Source organism: Rattus norvegicus, chromosome 10 (genome assembly GCF_036323735.1).
Source record: "Rattus norvegicus strain BN/NHsdMcwi chromosome 10, GRCr8, whole genome shotgun sequence".
Classification (NCBI taxonomy): domain Eukaryota; kingdom Metazoa; phylum Chordata; class Mammalia; order Rodentia; family Muridae; genus Rattus; species Rattus norvegicus.
The window spans coordinates 102,408,663-102,427,873 of NC_086028.1; the positions used below are offsets into that span (position 1 = coordinate 102,408,663).

Sequence of the window (19,211 nt, forward strand, 5' to 3'; positions counted from 1 at the left end):
CAGCAAGAAGTTGTGCCTCCCCAGGTAACTAACCCCAGACCGGGTCTCCAGCTGTCCCTCTCAGCCTCAGTTGGGGTTAGGGTGGCTGCCTCCGTGGTTAGACTGTTAGATGCCTGAGGCTGGCCTGGTCTGCCCCGCCCCCTGCTGGGAATAAAGGATCCCCCACCACCACTCCCAGCCGCACTGGGGTGTTTAGGTCAGCAGTTTCCCTAAACCATAGAACCAACGGTCAGTCCTCAGCCTTGGGGAATTGGCCAGTGTGACGGTGCTATTTTGAGGTATCTATCTGGCCAGCAGTCCCTAGAGGTAGCCACCCCAACGCCTTAGTTTTGGGGCTGTATGGTATTTTGGTTGGATGAGACTGAAGATGGCTTTGAAAGGCTCATTGGACTGTATCAGGTGCTGTTTATTGAAGCTGTGAGGTGAGGGCCTGTCACTAGTTTCCTGTTGGTGACAAGGTCCACTCCAGCAGCTCTCAGCGGTGACGACTTATGCGCAAGGTGGTCAGATGCCACAACCTCCCAGCTGTGGTGCTAGGTGCCCATAGCCTTGGGTCTTGGTGCATGAGCCACCAAGTCTGTCCTGAGTGCCACCACAGCCCTTCCCACCAGACATACCACCTTGCAGTTTGTGTCTTCTACTCTACCAACACACACAAAAGACAAAATGGTCATCCATCACTTACCCTATTATCTACCCTCAAACTACATTCTGCCTCTGGTTCTCATCCTCTCTCGGAGGTTGGGGGGGGGGGCAGGAGGGTCATGTTCTTAGAAACTCGTAATGTGTCCTAGGTTGAATGGCTTTGGCATTTGGGACGCAACCTGCCATTGGTTTCAGCTGGGGCGGGTGTCTGCTCCACTGGTCACTGGATACCACTGAGGGGTTCCATTAATGTTTCTAGTCGCTCCAGACCAGGTGCTGGCTTTGAACTACTTAGCTCTGAAATGTGCCTGCCTCTTTGCTGGTGAGGGTCACTGTCTCATATGGGGAGAGTATGTTCCGTTTACAACAGATCCTACAAAGCAGTCTGCCTTCCCTTGGCTAAGACTCGGAAGAGCTGTCTTGTCGCGTGACGGTGTCGTGCATTGAACAGGCTCTGGTATTGGGATGGGTCTTGTCTCAATACCCTCTGTTGGGAAGCGGAGGGCCAAGGGGAGTCTTGCTTCTTCCAAAGGTTGAAAGGTCAGGAAAAGTGCTTTTGAAGCACAGACATCGGACACTTTGGGGTCAGCGTTGGTACAGCCAGAGGATGCCGGCGTTGTGCAGATCTCGCCATAGCGCAGCTTCCAGGGACAGATCATGGTTTGCGTAGAATATCAGTGGTTTCTTCTCTCGTTCGAAATAGTGGTCTGAGTACTTCTGGTAGTTGTTAGTGATGAATCCGTAGGCACTAACCTAGGCGAGGACAGCCACAGTTAGTGTTCATTGACTTGAGATAAAGAGTGTGCCTGTCCCCAAGCAGGTCCCCTTGTAAAGATGGGGGGTGCACATAGAGAGCTCCACACAGGCCCTGTGTCCTTGGTACACGTTCTCAAAGGTGAGTCCTAACCTAACCCCTTGCAACCAGAGGTGTGGTGTAGTCAGTAGTTGGTAAGAGCCGGGTTTGGAACTTAAGTGTGACTCAGCCGTCAACCAGGGCTACCATGACAACAGTCAAGAGACCTCTGCATTAGAGTAGCTGAAATGTCCAGGACCTGGGTGGTGTCTAACCTCCACCCCCCTCACGCCTTTACAGGGACCACACCACAGCCTTTTTATTTTTTCTTAAGGTCCTGAGGCTTGAACCTAGGCCCTCATGTTTGCCTCATTTGCATTCCAATGCTTGCCTCTGAAAACTCACTCAGCCTCCCTCTGCCCCCTTGCACGGCACCGGACAAGAACCTACCAGGAACCTTTTACCAGTTTCAAATTTTTTGATGTGGAAGGCTGAACCTGCTGTCTCAGGCCAGCTCTGGGATGACCCCAGCCAGTTCTGAGAGTTGGATTTTAGAAGATTTGTTTGGCCAGTGACTCCTTAAACACCACAAAGGAGGGAAGGAGGAAGGGAGGGCGTGGGAGCCGAGGCTGGGCTGACCCAGAACCCACCCTCCTGGTTAACAGGCCGCAGGGAGTTCTGTTGACCGCCCCCTACCTGGTCACAGGCGTGCAGGGCTGTCAGCAATATGAGCGCTCCTGTGCTAGGCATGTACATGTCTCCAAAACGTGTGTTGATCAACTTGGATTTCAGAAACCTGCGAGGGGATCAGAAAGGGTAAAACCCGAGAAGGGGCTTGAGAGAGTTCATAACAGCCCTTATCACACGGCGTGACCACCCAGTGGATGCCCAGAACCCAGGGGAAACGGGGTGTAGCAGCATGTACCTGCAATCCCAGCTGCCCTGTGGTGAGGAGGCAGACAGCAATCCCACAAGCTCAAAAAAGGTTAAAAAAGGTGAATGCTACATAACCTAACCTCCACAGGCTGTGGCTTCCGTCTTTTCTTTTTTCTTTTTAAAGGAAGACTGGCATAATAGCTTGGTCCAAGACCTGAAGGCATCCATATTAAAGATTTCTTTTTCTTTTTTTTTTTTTTTTTTTTTTGGAGCTGGGGACCGAACCCAGGGCCTTGTGGTTGCTAGGCAAGCGCTCTACCACTGAACTAAATCCCCAACCCTATTTTTATTTTTAATGTAAGTACACTGTCGCTGTCTTCAGACACACCAGAAGAGGGCATCAGATCCCATTACAGATGGTTGTGAGCCACCATGTGGTTGCTGGGATTTGAACTCAGGACCTCTGGAAGAGCAGTCAGTGCTCTTAACCGCTGAGCCATCTCTCCAGCCCCATGTCTTTCTCTTTATGTCTTTTCTTCCATGTCTTTTGGGCCTCCAAAGTTTTTGTGTGTGGGGGAGGGGTGTTATTTGTTGGTCCCCCCAACCCCCCAAGATAATAGTTTCTCTATTGGTTGTCCTGGGACTCGCTTTGTAGACCAGGCTGACCTTGAACTCGGAGATCCACCTGCCTCTGCCTCCCCAGTACTGGGATGAAGAATGCGCCACCACACCCAGATCTCCTCACAAAGGTTTAAAGACCCGAAGAAGACTCTCAAGTGTTGAGTGCCAGTTTGATGGCTGACTTTAGACCATGCTCTCCACTCAAACAGGCAGGAATAGTTTAGAACCGGGCCCTTCTACCCCAACCAGTTCTCTTTAGAGAAACCACAAGGGGACGCCTAAGTGTGAACGTTTGGCTGAGCGACTCCCCATCTCCCAATCCACAACTGCTGTCTTCTACCATGGTATCTTCAATGCTTGGACACACAGAGATTGCCTCTCTAACCTGAGACCGAAGCTTCTCCCCACCCTCTATTCCCCATCCCCCCGTGGCCAGTAGGAATCTCGGATGATCAGGGAGCACACCCAGATCCTAGCTCTGGGCTCATGGGTGTGATGGTCCTGACCTCGACCTGGATTTGGCACTCAAGCTCACGGGGCTTCTGCTGGCCTCCCTCCCGCTACTGCCCGGACCACTTTCTTCTGAGGCGTTGGCCTTTGTGATGTAGGCTAGGTTCTCTGTGAGATGGCTAGCACTGGGCATCACTGCTGGACCTGCGCACTGGAGGACGTTTGGCAGATCCTTGCCTTCACCTACTAACGTCATGCTGTCCATGACAACCAAAATATGTCCTGACAGAACCAAATCACCCACCCTAAGTACTGGGAACCATGAACAAGCAGAGAGGCATGGAAGCCAAGGGAGCAAGAGAAGCTGTCTCTTCCCCTTGGTTCTTCCGCCAGTGACTTTTGATGGGGGGTTGATTTTTAACACCCAACACCGCTGTGCACCTTCTGGCTTTGTGAAGCTTCCTTGTTTATCTTGTGCTGAACCTGTCCCCCCTATTACCACCTCCGTCAAGATGGTAAATCAGACAGTGAATGAAACCACAGGCTTTCAGTGGGAGCTCAGTACAGGTTCTGTCTCTGCGTATAGTGAAGCTGGCCCAGCACCCTGGATGTGTGGGGTCTACTCAAAGAGGGAAAAGAGGGGATGTTGGTTCCCCATCTCCCACTCCATCCCCACGCATCCCCCATACCTTTCTGTCAGGTAGCCGATGAAGTCCGGATGCAGGAGCTTGAATTTACTGGCAGAGGTTTCCGGTCCGAAATAGATGTGAGGCCTAGGTCCCACGATAGAAATGGACAGAGCGCCCAGCACCATCGTATTGAAGGGAGAGTGAGGGTAGTGTTAAGCGCCTGTGATAGCGGTAGGGCCGGGGCTGGGAGTAGAAGCGCGAGAACGGGGTATAGAAGGTGGCTGGTAGGACCGACGGTACGACGTGCGGCTTCCCCTTCAGCAGGACCTCCGTCGGTGGAGTGTAGGAGAGGGAGGATGGGGGTATGAACAGGGCTGGGGGTGTGGGATAGGAGCACTGGGACTGGGGAACGTGGGGGGGAGGTGGCAGGAGGGGGAAGTAGAGAGAGTCGGGAGGTGGTGGTGGTGGCTGCCTGGTCTGCTGGGCCTGGCACGGGAAGGGGCAGGGGAAGCACCGATTTTGTGGAAGAGGTGCTGTGGGGGGCTGGAAATAAGGTGGCTCTTTCATGAAGCGTGGCACATAGGGGGCGATGTAGGAAGGAATGGAACGAATGGGCCCAATGGCAGGCCCGATGTAGGAGGCCGAGGCGGCAGGGCTATGGGAAGGGGACCTGGTAACGGTCACCGAGGGTGTCAGGGAAGGGTTTCGAGAGAGGGATTTTAGACCAGTCTGGGAGGGAGATTTGGAGGCTGGAGGGGTAGGAACCTGAGCAGACCCTCTGGGCACATGCTGGACGTGGGGACTCGGAGACTGGGAGGAAGCTCGGGAGGAAGGCTGAGAGGCGGCTGGGGTAGGGTTGTGAGAGGTTGGGCGGGAAGCCCCCCGGGTGGGGGAAGGGGAAGGGGCTGAGCCTCCAGAGCTTAGGGGGAGCTGCTGGTTGGTTGGATTATCAGCGTGGTTAGATCGGGACTGGGATGGGGACTGGGTTGGGGACGGATTAGGGGTATGGGAGGGGGAGCTCATTGGTGTTAGGGAGGCTTATGTCCACCCGGGACTCTGAAGCAGTTCCCCAAGGCCGCATTCCCAATACATCACAGAACCCATCCTCAGTCCTTATGACCTATAGCAACGCTAGGGAACAATTGTTAGGTAATCACAGGGTGGGGGTGGGGCACCCAGCAGGGGCTAGCCTGGGTTCTGTCCTATCACCCATTAAGAGCTCCTCCAAAGCTGCCCTTTGAGAGAATGGGTCATTAGGTCCCAAAAACCATGAGAGGGGTTTGGTTTTCTGGCCAGGGCAGTGGCTTAAGTTTCCAAGGCACAAGACACTAAGAGGAGTTCAGGCAAGGGCTCAGTTGAGGATCCAAAAAGCTGGAGTCATCTGACATCCAGGAAGTGGGGAGGAGGACTCGGCACCCTCTGTTCTCAACTCTCTGGACCTAGCCTAGGGAGCCAGTGTTCCTGACCTACCAGGATCAGTGATGTGGATACTAGGCCGAGCTCTCTCTGTTTCCAGAGCCGTGTGTTAAGTGGGCCAGCGGCCCTGTTGCTTGTCTGTCTAGCAGGACAGCAGGACAGCAGCCTACAGTCGAGGGGCCAGGGCTGCATGGGCCCCAGCCACCTGACAAATCTGCCTTTAGTTTTAATGGTGACACTTCAGGTAGCCAAGAATTACCTCTTCATTCACTGGACAGAGTCCCATGATCCCCATGGCCCACTCCACCCAGAGGGTCCCCGAAGACGGCACCCACTATTAGCTAGATTATAATCCCCTGTGCTAAATTATGTTGAATATTTAGGGATTACTGAATTCTGAGGAGAGTTTTCCCTTCACACACCCTCTGGCACCGAAGAAAGCTATCATTAGCTGCTCCATCCAGCCAGGGGTCCTCAGAACAAGGGGACATAGCTCATGTGTCCCCTGGCCCCAAATGTCACAGCCTCACAGTCCAGTCAGCCGCTCGCTCGCTCACCTGTCCCCTTTATCTGGTCCTTCTGGAACAGGCACACCTAGAATGGCAGATCTCAGCATCAGGTAATCCCGGATGCTTGAGGGGATGAAGATGTAGCGCAGGTCCTGTAGGGGCATCATGCAAGGCCACCTTCAACTCCAGAGAAAAGTCCTCTGTCCCATCTCCCTACTGAAGCTTGTGAAGGGTCCCTTACTAAGCTGCGTTCCCACAGGGAGGTTCCTGGGTGGTTTCACTGAAAGGCTCACAGAGCTTTAATGTCCCTCCCCATAAGAGGTGACCCATGATTGCCACTCCCTTGAGGACTGGTTAGACACGTGACTAACATATAAAAACTTTGTGTTTTTTGATATTTGTTTTAAGACAGGGACTCATGCAGTTCAGGCTAGTCCCAAAACTCCCAACACAGCCAAGGAACTCTGGTCCTTTTGCCCCCGATCCTCCTACCAGAGTCTAAAACTAGAATATAGATGGGCAGAGAGCTGGCTCAGTGGTTGTGAGCACTTCAGCTCTCTCTGAGACCTGGATTGGGCTCCCAGCACCCATACGGTGGTTCATAGCTCCATGACAATCCAAAGTCCTTTGGCCTCTGCGAGCGTCAAGTATGCATATGGTACACAGACAGACACACAGACAAGTTTCTAAGGCACCAGACACTGAACACGCAGCTCTGGAAACAGAGCTCGGCCTGGTATCCACATCACTGATCCTGGTAGGTAGGCATCCTGCCCAGGAGCCAGGAACACTGGCTCCCTAGGCTCAGTCCAGAGAGTTGAGAACAGAGGGTGCTGAGTCCTCCTCCCCACTTCCTGGATGTCAGATGACTCCAGCATTTTGGATCCTCAGGCAAAATACACTCGGTCTTGAAGACTGAGTCATAAGAAGTTCATGGTTCCCTTGCTCCACCTGGATTGCTCAATCTGGGGAAGGGTCCTGTCATGAGGACTCTTGAGGGATTTCCAGAAGAGCCCAGGTGGCAGGCCTGGCTTTTCTGTGACACCCCACTCCCTCCCCGCTTTTGGAGGAAAGCAGTTTACTGCTGGAGAGGGCTTGAGAGGACCAATCCCTAGGCCACTTCCAAATTCCTGACACTGACTTGGGATGATAAAATGGGGCGACGGACTCCCACAGAGACGCCATGACTGTGTTTCTGGTCTCTCACAAACTAAAAGCTTCCACAGTGGGAACTCAGTTTATGCTGAGGACAGTTCTGAATGTCCTGAGCAGAGGTAGACACTTCTAGAAACATGGCCCATCCCTTTCTAGGCCCTTACTGAGATCTCTCTCACTCTGAATGTGGCACCCAGAGAGATCAGGGCAGAAAGTATGTATTACGGCCAGTGAGTGTGGAGGGAAGATGCAGGGCAGAGAGTTTCAAGGCTGGCTCTGGCATGTGGGACTCAGCCTCTGTGCCTCAGTTTCCTACACGAAGCTCTGGTGAGGGTTCAAGAGGACCCATATCAGTCTTTGGGGGTAGTCTGGGGGCATGGAAACATCTCCAGAGAGCCTACATCTGAGTAATTCCAATTGAATGTTTTGGACATGTTCCCAACACCCCCTGCACTCCTCTCCGACAGTCTTATTGTATAGACATGGCTGACCTGGATCTTGCTACATAGATCAGGCTGGCCTCAAAAATCACACAGATCTACTTGCCCCTGCCCTCTAAGTGCTGTGACTAATGGTGCAGAGTACCCTGCTTGGCAAACCTCTCACTTGCCCTTAACTCTGCCACCGGAAAACAGAGATGATGATTTCACATGCACTGACAGTGATACTTAGCTCCCTGCCCTCTAACACTCCATGCTCTATAACCCTGAACAGAGGAGGTACCCGATAAATGCCCTCGAGCTGTGAGTAGATAAGCAACTCTGAGGTGGGCACTCTAGGTTTGAACCTTGGGCTGTCTGCTGACTTGCCTCCAGAAGGATACTGAGGCTTCAGTCTCCTCCCCAGTGAAGTGGGGTTCACAGAGTGCCCGTTTATATTCAGTAAATATTAACCCTTTCTGGGATTCCCATGCCTCAGAGGCAGCCCCAAGCCAATAGAAAGAACAGGGAAGTGTCCAGCAGATCTGCCTACCTTTGGTTATACTGTCTACCTCAGGTGGCCAAGATCTTTCTACTTTTTCTTTTCCTTCCTTCCTTCCTTCCTTCCTTCCTTCCTTCCTTCCTTCCTTCCTTCCTTCCTCCCTCCCTCCCTCCCTCCCTCCCTCCCTTCCTTCCTTCCTTCCTTCCTTCCCTCCCTCCCTCCCTCCTTCCTTCCTTCCTTCTTCCTTTCTTCCTTTATTTTTTGGTTTTTGTTTTGTTTTTGAGTCAGGGTCTCTCTATGTAGCCCTGGATATCCCAGAACTCACTATGTAGATCAGGATGGTCTTAGACTCACAAAGATCTGCCTGCCTCTGCCTTGGGCATACTGGGATGGAAGGAGTGTGCCTTTGGCCACCCAGATGGTGGCCAAGATCTTAACGCTACCTAGCCATCCACCGGACAGAGTCTGTGAACCCCAAAGCCCTCCTCACACAAGGGTTCCTAAGAAGACAGTGCCCACCACCGTCAGCCACCATGGTTCATCCATTGCTGGCCTCACCTGCCCTTGCGGCACAGAGGTGAAGCCCAGTTTGGAGTAGGAGATGAGCGAGTTCTTCATGGTGTTCACGGTGAAACCGTAGAAGGAGGTCTTAGTGCCCACGTCGAGCTCAAAGCCTTTGGTTATGGCGCCATTGATTCTGGCCCCAGCAGAAACCTATCAGTGTCTTTGTGGGAACACCACACTGGCTGGCTGACTTCCACCTCCACGGCCCTGCGTCACTAGTCCCCATCCCTCTGGTTTGTACTGCCCCCTTGCCCATGAGAATATCTGTTTGGCGGTCTAGCCTGATCTTCACCTCTTGGGTCCTTAAGGGATGCTCTCTTTACACAGAGCACCTGCGTTCTGACTTCAGGATTGGCTGGTACCTGGCTTAGACCAGCAGCTCTCAACCTTCCTGATGTGTTGACACTTTAATGCGGCTCCCTCATGCCGTGGGGACCCCCCCCCCACCGTAAAATTTTCACCGCTACTTCCTGACTGTAATTTTGTCACTCTTATGAATCGTAACACTAATATCTGTGTTCTCTGATAGTCTTAGGTGACTCCTGTGACAAGGCTCTTTGACCCCCCGCCCCAAGGGGGTCACGACCCACAGGTTGACCATCCTAACTGCTGAGCTGCCTTAGGCTGGCAGCCACCTTGGCCCCGGTCTCTGGGCAGATGTTCCCTCAGGGCTAGCAGAATGAGGGCTGACCACCCAGCTCCCCGGCCCCTGTCCTCATTACCTGAAGACATAGTCGTGCGCATCGATTTTCTGACCCTGCCGGGACCCATTCAGAATTCCTCCATTACCCACCACGGCACAGCTGATACAGCTCAGGGGTAGTTTCCCGGAGGCACCAAACAGCTCTGCGCTCTCTGGGTCCTTCAGAAGTGTCAGGGTAGAGGCAATGACTGTGGGCAAGGGGGAGCCATGAGGAGCAAGCCGTCCCTTGGCTTGGGACCTGTGTTACGGAGACAGTCCTAGGGAGCACAGGGACAATGTGGGCAGTGTGTGTGTGTGTAGTGGGGATGGAGAAAGGTTGCGGGAAGCTTAGGAGGCTTGAATATCTAGAATAACTGGTTTTCTAGGACTGGGTACACTCCAAAAGAAAAGAATCCAAGGCATGGGGGTGGGCCCGACTGTGGTGGTTGATGTCAGCGGCTACAGTGGTATCACGAAGGCCCTTAAACCTCTGATGTCAGACTACCACTAAACACTGGTGATTCCCCATGCTAGGGAGACCCCGAGGGAGTGAGGGCGGCTGAGCGAGGGAATCCCAACTTAGTCCTGGCTGCTTGGATGAAGGAGGAGAGGGAAGGCAGGGGTCATGCATGGAAGAGCCCACAAGGCTTTCCAGTGATACTGTGAAGGCAGCCAGGGCTGGGATACAGAAGGACCCACAGTGGGAAGAAGGGGCTGGCTGAGGGAGAAGGTAGGGGAGAGGCAACAGGTAGCAGGTTACCTTTCCGGGAGAGCCCCTGCCATCCGTAGGGGACTTTGTGCTGACTCAGATTATTCCACAGCTCTTGGGTGAAGAGGCCGTCCCACAGAAGCACTGGGGTGGAGAGGTCAAACAGGCCCCGGAAGCGATGGTCCTTCTGAATGGCCAGGGATAGCGAGTGTTGGCAGGATGGGCTCTGGGAAGGAGGAAGAGGAGAGGGCTAAACCCATCGGTATGGGCCGGGAGTGTATCTCCCTGGGAGCCTACAGACCTCACTGGAGAGTTCAGGAGGGTGAGTTTCCCTCATCCCTCCAGATGGGGCCATCTCTGAATCTTTCTGCTGAGATTGCCCGTGACCCCCCGCAGCCTGATAGGGACAGGGGACGTTCTGGATTTAGCCTGGTCAGCCAGCCCTTCCTTGCATCAGTGGATCTGGCTTCATATTCCTTCACATCCACGTAGGCAAACTTTGGGTTCTCTGCAACCAGCGAATCAGTGGATTCAAGCCTGGTAGGGGATTGTCTGATCCCAGTCCTACCTCCTGCTGGGAAGGATTAGGATTACAGCTGCCCGCCATCCCCTGGGTTCCTGTGAGAACCTTAAAAAACATGGCCTGATGTGCCATTTGGATAACTTTGTCCCCAGTTGGTGGAGCCAACCACCGAGAGCATTTGGACCACAAGAGCTCTGTCCTTTATCGGTTAACCCCGCAGACGCACGCACTAATAGTTTGATGGCAGCCCGGCATGGTGACGCAGATCTTTAATCCCAACATTCTGGAAGCAGAGGCCAGGAGGATCTCTGCCAGTTTTAGGCTAGCCTGGTCTAAATATGGAATTCTAGGATAGCCAGGGCTACATAGAGAGACCATGTCTCAAGACACCAATACTACTAAAACTAATGATAAAAATTTGATGACATCATTGGGAGATGGTGGAAACTTCTCAGTCGAGGCCTTGCTGGAGGACGTTGGTCACTACACGTTTTGGGGGATCTATCTTGTCCCAGGGTCCCCTTGTGTCCTCCTACCATGCTTACTGGCTGCCACCATACAACTGGCTCTATCATCTGCCATCTCCCATGATGCTTTGCCTTTAGAAACAACCTATCTAAGTGCCCATGAAACCGAGAGCCAATGTAACTTTTCTTCCTTTGAGGTTGTTCTCTCACCAGTCTGTCACATCCACGGAAAATCTAGTACATCTACCTTGTGTGGAAATAAGATATTTGTGGATGCCACGAGAATAAGGCCTTAGGGGCATAGGCTAGCCCTAAATCTACTACCCAGGCTCCTGATCATGAGGTTCTGCGGGGGGTGGGGGGGATGGAAGCCATGCAGTGGACGTGTGTGGAGATGGAGTAATACCAAGCCAAGCCAAAGATAGAAGCAGACTAGGGCGGTTTGAGAACCTCAGAATGTAAGGTCCCCTGGTGTGTCCTCTGGCTTTCAGAACCAGTGGAGAGTTGATTTCTAGTGGGGTGGTGGTTGTTTTGTCTTGGTTTGCTTGGCTTTGTTTGTTCTTTTGCTAATGGTATATTTGCATGTGTTTACACATCCTAGAGCCATGGTCCCACAGACAGCTACAGGCCTCAAATCACCCCTAGAGTTGGAGTTCCAGGAGGTTAGGAGTGAGCTATCTGATAAAGGTACTGGAGACCAAACTTTGGGGGGTGGCAGTGGCAGGGAGAAAGCAGAATCCCTTCACAGCCCCAAACTGTTGTTTTAAGTCACCTGGCCTGCGCCCCGAGTTGTGGGAGCCGCAGGAAACAGGACCTCACTTCTGCACTCAGGGCCCTTCAGGAAAGTAGGGTTTTTAGCCGGCTCCGAAGTATCCAGTCTCAGCCTGGATGTGGGGGTAATACTGGGCTCTGCTACATCTGAATAAGCTTCTTTGTTAAGCCCCTGATCAAAGGACAGGGCAGGAAATGGTCGTACAGTGGTTTCTGCTATCACGCAACACATGAGCATCCCACACTGTGCAGAGAGGATGCAATTCAACCCACAACGCATGTGGGGGGGAGACGTGAGGATGAGGGGCGTGACGCTGAGAACGTTGTCAGTGGTGCATTAAACCAGAGGCAGACACGGATGTTAGAAAGCCACACTTGTGATCCATAGCTGAGGAATACACGACTTTGGCCTAAACCATGACACCCTTCCTTGGGAAGACTGGAGGTTTGCTTGTGGACAGCGGCGTCTGGGGGTGGGCGTAAGCTCTCAGTAAGGGTCAGCAGAGTGGCAGAAAGGGGTTGCCTGGCATCAGAAGGGACGATGCAAGTGGGTGATCCCTGACACAGGGAGACAGCTGATTTTGTATAGTCCCGTGTGATGCAGTATGTCTTGTACATTTATCTAGCTATCCTGCACCATCCTCACCAACAGATGATAAACCAGGCACACTCCAGCTCAGAGGAAGTCCTTGGTCTAAGCCATCAGTAAATCCCTTTTTCTGATCCACAATGTGGGAGCAATACAACTGAGTTTGTGGCTTCCTTTCCATCAATAACTCCCCAATAAAAGACCTTCTATGCAACCCAAGGTTTGTCTGCCTGTCTTTCTTTGGTCTCTAGGTACCTACCTCATGCATTAAGATGGGCTTGTCCCCATTTTAGAGTGCCTTGCTACCTGTGTTCAAAAGAGACTGCGATGTCTGTTTTAAACTAGCTGAGACTACACATCAATTAGCACCAAGCAGAAAACCTGTTGGAAATTTCAAACTGGCCTGGCCCAAGCTCTCAAGACAGCTAAAGCCTCTTCAGCTGCTTACCACGTGCCCTGGACCTGTTCCGAATACGGCTCTCCCTCATCACCTGCCCGGAACCACTTGTGCTGTCTCCTAATGACCGGTCTATCATCACTGACCTCTTGAACACAGGGGCATCTTTTCTCCCTGAACCACCCAAACCTCAGTGAACTTATCCAAGTCCAGTCTCCTAGGCACTGAAAGCTGTGCGGAAGCCTGACTGAATCCAGAAAAGAAACAAGTATTCCCCAGTTCAACCAGTATGGGGAGCTGGGAAGGCTGTATATTATCCAGTATCCGGTCAGTCCTGGGGTCAATCAGGACTCCCATCCAGGTGGCACCGATTACTGCTGAGTGGGTCTGGGTAAAGCACCTAACTGCTCTGTGCCTCAGTTTCCCCTGTAGAATAGCTCAGCACTATTTACTGCTTTCCTGAACCTTGAGAAAGAAACGGCACATCAGGTATCCGGCTATCCCTTAGGGTAATGGACCAGAGTCCCTAAGACCCTTGAAGCAAACACGGGGTGTTTCCCAGATGCTGACTACTCTTCAGTGAGCGAGTGAACTGTGACTTATCATAAGTAGTTTTTAGAGAAATAGAGTAAAGAATCCATTCAACACAAAGATACAGCTTTAAGGAGCTGGAATGATGGCCGGGTGGGTACGAGTGTATTGCTTTTACAGAGGACCAGGGTTCGGTTCCCTGAGTCCCCTCTGGATGACAGGCAACTGCCTGTAATCCCAGTTCTAGTGGATCCTACACTTTTTGGGTATCTGTACACACCTGGTGCATGTGCACACACACAAGCAAGCACATATACACTACTAAGGGCAAATATTAGCAAATTAACAAAAATAAGATTAATTTTTAAAAAGGGAGGTAATTTAAAGGTCCTCGAGTGATGATGACTCAGCGGTGAAGGACATTTACTGCTCTTGCAGAAGACCTGAGTTCAGTTCCCGGCACCCAGCCATGACTGCCTGTAACTCCAGCTCCTGTGGGTTCTGCTGCCTGTATCCTCTGTAACACGTGTACACACACACAGGCACACGTGTACTCATACACGCATACACGCACAAACGCACATGTGTGCACACACACATAGACACACAGTTAAAATAAGGACACAATCAAGACGCCCGAGAACGTTCCGGCTGACTCCAGTCCAGGGGTACTAATCTATCCGCTATTTTCTGCTGGGTTACAAGAAACACTAGTGGTCGGATCTAAGATGTCTTGAGAAGATGTTTACCTCTACGTGGCTGGAAGTACAAACAGATCATACCCAGAAGCCTCAGGAATGTCTTGTTTGTTTTCTCCTCGTCTCCTCCCCTCCCAGCTAGAACATGCTCAGACTGCCCCAGAGTGGTAGATCACTGTACCTTTCTGTTTTCCGAATTCGGTGCCTTGGGCTCAAAGAATGCTCTAGGCGACGTGGTGCTCCTGGTGGGGAAAGGCAGAGGTAAAGTGAGGGTCCACCCAGCACCTTAGAAGCTTCTAGACTGATCTCCTCAACTTTGAGACCGACCAAACACCAGGGTTCCCAAGATGTTTCTTTGATCTTTGTTCTGGACCATGGCTCCCTCTTTGGATGTACAAGGTACCACTCCTTCCTCACATCCTGGCCAGCCGCAGAAACCAAGAGACCAAGTGAGTCTCTCGGCAAGGGGCAGAAATGTGGGGTTTATAGGAAAGGGGGTGGTTAAAATATGAAAATGTAAAACAGGAAATTGTATCTGAGAGGTCTCCTTCCAGAGCCCCAGGGGTGAGTGTAGCAATAAATGCCTTAACTTGACTATTTAGGAGATGGGGGCAAAAGGATCAAGAGTTCAAGGCCACCCCATACTATTTAGGTTTGAATGGAGGGTGAGCGGGTGGCACAGAAGCCTGGGGAACAGTCCTTAGGACTGAGAGGCCATGGTGTCTTGCTCCTCCAGTGGAGTCTGTTCACTGGTGCGTGTGAATCTCGGTTTTGGCCTCTGTACAACAGTACCTGGATCACCTGGTTGTTGGAAGGGGCCCAAGAGTACAGCTAAATTACCCAACGGGAGAAGGCCTTCTAAATGCCAGCCATTGTCCGTAAGGGAGAAAGACGAGGGATCTCCTATCTCTCTATCAGTCTCTTCTAAAGGGATGTAAGAGGGACAGGGACGCTCACAAGTCCTGGGCACTATGATACCTCAGGGCAGAGGGGGAGAGCGGAGGGAGCCTGTTCAGAGGACGGTGGCCAGATGCTCCACTCCTTTATTACCCCAGCAGCATCCCGGAGGACTTGGGACCTGCAGTTTTGCCTGGGAAACAAAGGTCTCCTGTTAGTCCGGAGCTGGCTGAGCCAGTGTGGAGCCTGGGATCCATGCCACCCTTTGGTTTCCCAGGTTTCTAGTAAGATCCTGGAGGGACATGGGATGATCCCTTCTCGCTCCTCCCCGCCCCTCCTCCACCAGCCAGATGTCCACCCCTATAATCCTATAGCTCCTCCCTCCTCTAAGGAGGCCCGTGCAGCCCTGAGGTGCTGATGGAGTCCAAGCTCGCTTTTCTACCCTCCCCGCACCCTGTAGTAACTCTTGTCAGGCAGCAGGCTTTGGGACTCCAAAGGGAAACTGTCATGGGGTATTGAGAATGGGGACTCTCCAGAACCCCGGTCCCTCACCCAAGGCCTCATGGTACCTCCCAGCTTCGCTGGGTTTGGTGATTTCATGGCCCTCTCTCAGGAATCTATATTCTTCCTGCTGCCTAGGGCTCCTTAAAGGGAGGTAGGCACCGTACCCCTCTGTGAAGACTTTGCAGCCTTAGAAATAAGCACAGAAACACATGTTTTAATAAAACCAAAGGTGCCCATCAGACGTGGTGGCACCTGCTCTAATTCTAACGCTCTAGAGACAGAAGCAGAAGGATCACGAGCTCAAGGCCACCCTCAGCTACGAAGCAAGTTTGAGGCCAGTTTGAGTTTTCTGAGCTACTTACTGTCTCACAACAAAGGAACAAAGTAAGCCCAAATATATCCGGCCTAACTTAAAAAAGTAAGCACGGAGCGTGTATACGTGTGCCGTGTGTGCATGGGTTCATTCATCTGCGTGTACGGACGGACACTAGGGGGGTCGTGTGGAGGTCACAGGAACACTCCAGCACCCTGGGCAGCAAGGGTGTAAGGGTCCAGTGATGGGGGAGGGGGTGTGCTGTGAGACACTGTCTTCCGGCAGGTCATGGCCACTGCGGTCCTGAACCGAAGCTGTTGCAGCTCACTGCCTGCCCTGAGCCCGCTTGAGTTGTGGCCCCACTGGTGAGCCCAGCAGGCTCCCAAGGACAGTTCCACACCCATGCCCACGCAGATCCCCAAAGAAACTCAGCAGTTCATAAAATGAAGCAAAAAAAAAAAAAAATCAAAGGGGCTTACTTGTAGAGAATAAAGAAGTGCCGGTGGACTGGTAGGAGTGAGTGGGAGACAAGAGGGCGAGGGGAAAGTCATTAGAATACATTATATACAAGAACAAAATTTTCTTTCTTTCTTTCTTTCTTTCTTTCTTTCTTTCTTTCTTTCTTTCTTTCTTTTTTAAATCCCTTGGTTTTTCAAGACAAGATTTCTTCTTCGTGTAGCCCTGGCTGTCCTGGAGCTCACTCTGCAGACCAGGCTGGCCTGGAACTCAGAGATCTGCCTGCCTCTGCCTTCTCAACATGGCCCTGATGATGTATGGAAATTTCAAAGAACAAGTTTAATTTTAAAACACTGAGCTACAAAAAGTTCCCAGATGGGAGGATTCTCTGGAACCAGAGTCTTGTGAATAGAGGACTAGATCCGCCTAAGGTGCAATGTGCCCCAGGCTCAGCCATTCTCCTATCTGATGTCATTCACAGTCCTGCTCACAGGAAGGACACTCAGCCTCGGGCCATACTCAGAAAGCCATCTACCTTGCTGGACTACCTACTTGCTGCCTACAGCCAGGCTGAGCCCTCACCAGCCCCTTCTCCCTCACACCCGGGCTTTACTGTATCGAAGGAACACCATCATAAACAAGGGAAAGGGTGGGCTTTTGATTTACAGCAGATTTTGTCAGGTTGTTGTTGTCTTAGTTCTAGTACTGGGGACCGAACCCCAAGACTTCATGCATGGAAGACAAGCGCTCTACCAGCTGAACTCCGTCCCCAGCCCCCAAGTCAGATTCTGAAAGGAAGAAAGAGATCTCTTGAGAAGGAAAAAGGTTTTGCCAGAGTGCACTGAGGAGAGAGTGCACCTCGGGGCTTTTACCCCATTCACAAAGAACTACAGTCAACTCCGCTGAGAGAGAGCGGGAGAGACAGCAAAGGGCCCGCCAGCTGGTTAGCCAATACCAAGTGGTCAGCCCTGAAAACATATGTACAAATAACATCATACAGACTGAGCAGGCTATAGTTGGGATTATATATGTCTGTGTGTATTATGTATATGTGTGTATACATGCATGTATATGTATATATATGCACAAGTATATATGTATTATATATGTATATATGTTGTTTTGCATCTGATGTGTGTACCCTTCAGCCAGACACTAAATACCCATTTTGGTCTCATGTCAGCAAGGTTTGCTCAGGAGTGTGCAAAGGTGCTAGGAGGACTCGGGCAGGCTGCTGAGGTCTCTGCCTGCTACTCTGTGCGTTCTTCTGGTCCCCCAAGCCCAGATATGGCTTGGTTTACCTCTCCGAAAGAAAGCGGAAACCCTTTCGAGGCTCCCTCAGTCAGCCAGGTGGAAGGCTCAGAACCAGTTCTGTGCTGTTCCAGATGGAGCTCGCCTTCCCCCAGGGCCATACCCAGATGCAGTTTAGCAAAGTAACTACTCAAATAATAAACAAAGATAAAAGGGAGCCAGAAGCAAGTAGGCCGGAGCTCAGAACCTGGAGTGAGCAGAGCAGGAGTTTGGCCACCTGAAGAGTAGGATAAAGTTGGAAAACAGGGGACTTGAGTCCCTACTCTAAAAGTGGATCCAGGAAGAAAGTGGTAACAGGAAGCCTCCCAATTAGGCCTGGGCAAAATTCACCAAAGACTCCAGGGTCGCCAGCGAGCTCCAGGCAGGGCAAAGGCCCAGAGTTCCGGAGGCAGCACGAGATTAAGGTGGCAAAAGGCGTGTCGCCGCTGCGAAGTCACTCCACCGTGTCCGCGGGCGTCCGGAGAGCTGGGAGCGCGCGTGCCCTCCCCGCGCCCTGGGCGCAGCGCCCCGCAGCGCTTACCTGGCGGGAACCTGGGTCTCCGGGGACCCCTGCCCCGCCGAGGAGTACAGCATGAAGAGAATCCCGGAGCTGGTGGCGACGAGCAGCAACATTCGAAAGAGCCAGCGGCGCGGGAGGTCCATGCGAGCCTGGCCGGGGTGCGCCCCGTCTCCCGCCCTGCGCACTGAGGCCGGGAGCGGAGAGGATGGTCCCTGTGGGACGCGCGGAGGCGGCCGCCCAGATCTGCCCCGCCCTGCTCACGGGCCGGCCGCAGCGCGCCTCCGGGTCCTGCAGCTCCCCCCTGTGTCTTCGCCAGGCCTGAGGTCGCCGTAAACTCTAGAGACGGAGCGTCACTAGGGCGGCCCCGCGAAAGGCCGTCGTGCAGCTACTGGTGGCTGGAGCCGGGAGCGCTGTTCCAGGGCTGCCCTCCAGGGACTTCGATGGCGGTCACCCCTGAGGCTGCTCTCCAAGGACAGCCACACCCCGGACGTACCTATTCCAGAATTGGGCAGGGATGTTCGGTTCTCTCCGTCCAGGGCTAGCATGTGCAGTGAAGGGTAGGAAGGGCACGAAGAGACAAACTGACTGAGCACCGTGCGCTTAGGGACGCCCACTTCAGGTTTCTGGATCAGAAGCGGGTTGCTGGCAGCTGTGAAGCAACCCGTCCGGCTCCCTCACAGAGGACTTGATAGGTTAAGGCTCTATTCAAAGGATGGAAAGAAGCCCCTTAGCTTAGATTTGGGGTTATAGGTGGAAGGTTCAAGTAGGGAGCCTGCCGGCCGTGGGGTGCACCGAGGGACTTAGGCTGTCATCTCTTTGTTTGGTGACTACCCTTTGAGATGGAGGACGTCATGTAGGGAGCCCACGGTGATGGTTGTTACTGCTCTGTTTGGCAACATGCGAGAAAGGCCAGCTCTCTCCATCCAGTGCCCAGACTTGGCCTGAGAGGCAGAGAGAGACTAAGTGGGAAAGATAGAACAGGACATCAGCGTCACCGGGGGGCTGGGGCAACTGGACTGCTTCTTGGAAGCAGAGCCTTTTCTGTCTGTGAACCATCCAGGAGGTGGTGTGTTCTTCAGTAAGCCGCGCTTTAGGCCCCAGAGCCAAGAGTCTGGGGGGTTGGGGGTGGGGTGAACCTAAGCTTTAACCTGGTCTGATAGCTGAGAAAATTGGGGTCCACCAATTGGTATCTGCCTGATGTTAGGCTTCCTAGACCCTTGGGTCTGTGGATAAGAGTAGCTCTTCAAAGTCTTCTGCCTAGTCCTGTGTGGACCAGGGCGGAGTC

At 52.6% G+C, this 19,211-nt stretch overlaps 1 protein-coding gene across 2 annotated transcripts; it reads right to left on the reverse strand.

Annotated features, from left to right (window-relative positions):
* Window positions 1-385: 385 nt before the first annotated feature.
* Window positions 386-18,637, reverse strand: St6galnac2 (ST6 N-acetylgalactosaminide alpha-2,6-sialyltransferase 2). 2 transcript variants are annotated; one of them, NM_001031652.2, is made up of 9 exons: window positions 17,948-18,099; window positions 14,128-14,188; window positions 10,022-10,196; window positions 9,302-9,470; window positions 8,574-8,712; window positions 5,988-6,091; window positions 4,075-4,158; window positions 2,135-2,234; window positions 386-1,398 (listed from the first exon to the last, which is right to left on the reverse strand). In NM_001031652.2, exons 1-9 carry the CDS (start codon window positions 18,067-18,069, stop codon window positions 1,231-1,233), a joined length of 1,122 nt encoding a protein of 373 aa, NP_001026822.1. In that variant the 5' UTR covers window positions 18,070-18,099; the 3' UTR covers window positions 386-1,230. The 2 variants fall into 2 exon arrangements, with proteins under 2 accessions (NP_001026822.1, XP_038942127.1); XM_039086199.2 differs by lacking the exons at window positions 5,988-6,091; window positions 8,574-8,712 and having other exon boundaries at window positions 17,948-18,637.
* Between the last annotated feature and the right edge of the window lie 574 nt (window positions 18,638-19,211).

Bases quoted from the DNA above. Each gene is read 5' to 3' on its own strand.
- St6galnac2 (NM_001031652.2), bottom strand. From the start codon at position 18,069: ATGGACCTCCCGCGCCGCTGGCTCTTTCGAATGTTGCTGCTCGTCGCC. The intron at 9,471-10,021 runs GTAACCTGCTAC...CCTTGCCCACAG, and splicing joins GCAGGGGCTCTCCCGGAAAG to TCATTGCCTCTACCCTGACA. The intron at 4,159-5,987 runs GTGAGCGAGCGA...CGTGGGACCTAG, and splicing joins GGACCAGATAAAGGGGACAG to GCCTCACATCTATTTCGGAC.